Genomic DNA, 2,901 nt, shown 5'->3' on the forward strand with positions numbered 1-2,901 from the left:
ATGTGACTGGAAGAGACGGAGTTTTTTTAATTTTTTTTTTTTTATTTTAGTTCTATTACCCTCTAACTGGGTTACCTTGGGCAAGTCTCTTAACCTCTCTGGGTCTATATGTAAGAACTGCAGATAATGATACTTGACCTGCCAACCTCACAGGGCAGTTAGGAGAATCAACTGTTAGAAGGTGACATGTAAGTGTTGTGCAAAGGTAAAAGGTTGGGCAAGGAAACCCGGAGATTTTCAATCAAGAACCTGACTTTTACTGTCCCATTCTATTTTTTATTCTACCTTAATATTCTAGTGAGGAAAATCACCCATGTCAAATTCCACAGATAACATTGTAACATTGATTTCATCCCCTTTCTCTATACTTATATTTTAAAAAAGATATATGCTGTTAATATAAAATTGGATTCCTTGTTTAGTGATTTTTCACCCCCTGCTCCAGCACCCCTGGGCCATGCACCCCAATCCCTACCAGGTGAGGATCTAGCTCCACTCCTGCTCCCCTACCGGACGGTGAAGACCTCGAAATGAAGACAACCTGAGTTCTGCAATATTGGGCCTGCCGCCTACCCTCGCTGAGCCTCAGTTTGCTGGCCCCGCTGGTCCATGAAGTGGGCGTGGTCACGAAGCATCCCATCGCCTTCCGGCTCAAAGTCAGGGGCCGCTGCCCCTTTCAGACCACTGTTTAACGACTTCGGGCCGCCTTCCATGGGCTTTGTGCAGGAGATGAAGTCACCAGCGCCCAGGACTCCCAGAACACCCTACAAGGACCTGCTGTCGGTCATAGAGGAGATGAGCAAAGAGATCCGACCCACCTATGCTGGCAGCAAGAGCACCATGAAGGGCCTGAAGAGAGATATCATCCATGCCCGGGCCCTAGTCGGAGAGTGCCTGGCAGAGACGGAGTGGAGCGTCCGCACGAAACAGGAAGCCCCTCAGCCTCAGGGTCTGGACCTTTCCTGGCCATTGCAGAGCACCCGCTTCTCCCTGGCCTTCATCCCGAGCTGCACTAGCCATCCTGGACTTCCTGTCCTGTGTCCCTTGGTGGGTGCCCTCCAGGAACCAAGGGGCGGCTCTCACTCGAGGTGGCAGCACTAACTATGCCCCCCCAAAAACAAGAGTTAGCAGCGAGGTCCCGGTGAGTGCCACCCATGACCTGCCAACAGTGTTGCCCACTGGAGCTTTCTGTGGCCCCACTACGCAGCTCTTCCCAGCACTTCTCCCACTTTGTCCTGAGCCTCCTTCTCTCCCAGCAGGGGCTCAGGCCTGGCACCTCTCTGCCCCATGTCCTGGGCCACAGTGACTCTTTTCTCAGTGTGTCTCTTGCTAAATATGCCCTTTTCATATTAATAAAAGATGATTTGGAGTTGTGCTCTCAAAAAAATGTGATTTTTCACTTATCAAGGACATTTTGCAGATTATTAGTCTGTGAAAACAAATACTCCACTGAATAAATATTTAATTTCTGAACGTTAAGGTTTTCAACTTTTAACCATTATCAATAATTATATGATGACTGTCCTTTTATATAAATTGTTGCCTGTATGAGTATTGCTTTATGATTAATTCTAAGTGGAATTTGTGTGTTAACAATTTTAATATTTGTAAGTCTTTTGTTGCAGATTTAAAAATTGCTTTCATAAAATTGTATAAATGTAAACTCCCAAAGACTGTGAATGAAGCTCTCTATCTTACGTCACCCCCACCAAAGTGAACATCTTATGACACACAGCACAATACAACACAATACACGGCATCTGCAGAGATGGGGAATACAACAATGGTTTGTAGTCAAATCTCAGGTTAGCAGTAAATACTTTCATGTGGCTATCAGATATGTTCCAGCAGCCTGTGGTGATAATACTTAAGGGACTCAGAATTTGCATCTTGTCTCTGATTATTTACTTATGATAGATTTCTAAATATAAATTCATTGGAATAAAAAATACATGAACAAGTTTTTTGAAACCCTCTTTATACATATAAACATTCTCACATTGCTTTCCACAAGCTCATGTTGGTTTAGGTTTCCACAAATGATATTTTTCATTAATCCATGCACAATAATCACTTCTTTTGTGTCATGCATTGTTCTAGGCACCAGTGATAAAACAATGAATAAAACAGACAGAAATTACAGCCCTCGTGGAGCTCATGCTCTGGTTGGGAGGAGAAAGAAAATAACCTGAGACTGATATGTAAAACCTGTAGCATATTAAATGCACATAACAGCTAAGAAGAAGAGGCAAAGAAGTGGAAAGGAAGTAATAAGGCAGGGACTTAGAATTCTAGATCAAGTGACTGAGAAAGGCCTCAAAGAGATGACATTTGAGTGAAAATTTCGCTGTGTCATGTGTTACTGATAGGTTCACATAAGAGTCAAGAATGGGTCAATGACTTATCAATATATTAATAGTAGTCCTTATTGACCCTGATAAGATCCATTTGAGTGGGCTGGTAGTAGTCAGAGCACAAACCTAAGGAATAAGAGTGAAAGAGCTCACTAGATCTGCACCCATGTAAGTTCTTAAGATAGTGGGGAAAAAAACATCTAATCAAGATGAGGAGACTAGAGAGTAGTCTATCAATCAAAAGCCCTAACTTGCAACAAACTGTTCATTTGGCTGAATGTCTTTTATAAGTCATTTACTCAAATGTAATATTGTCAGTCTTATACTTTAAAATATTTATGTATTATAATTACGCTGGTCATGGTGGTGGTGAAGTGTTACTTATGTTTGAAAGGATCTTTATTCAAAATCTGTGCTCAGGGTAGCTATACAAGTGATTCAGACTTATCCACATATATCCCCAGGACATCTATGAATTAGCATAAAGTACATTAGTAATGCTTTTCATTGATGAATGTGTTCAAGATATGTAATTAGCTAGAAAAAA

General features: G+C 41.9%; 1 protein-coding gene across 1 annotated transcript; it reads left to right on the forward strand.

Annotated features, from left to right (window-relative positions):
* Positions 1 to 711: 711 nt before the first annotated feature.
* LOC126950848 (cyclin-dependent kinase 2-associated protein 2-like) lies at positions 712 to 1,101 on the forward strand. The gene has a single exon (XM_050784818.1). The coding sequence runs from the start codon at positions 712 to 714 to the stop codon at positions 1,099 to 1,101; it is 390 nt and encodes a 129-aa protein (XP_050640775.1).
* The last annotated feature ends 1,800 nt before the right edge of the window (positions 1,102 to 2,901 follow it).

The sequence above is a fragment of the Macaca thibetana genome, chromosome 3, assembly GCF_024542745.1.
Source record: "Macaca thibetana thibetana isolate TM-01 chromosome 3, ASM2454274v1, whole genome shotgun sequence".
In the NCBI taxonomy this organism is placed as follows: Eukaryota; Metazoa; Chordata; class Mammalia; order Primates; family Cercopithecidae; genus Macaca; species Macaca thibetana.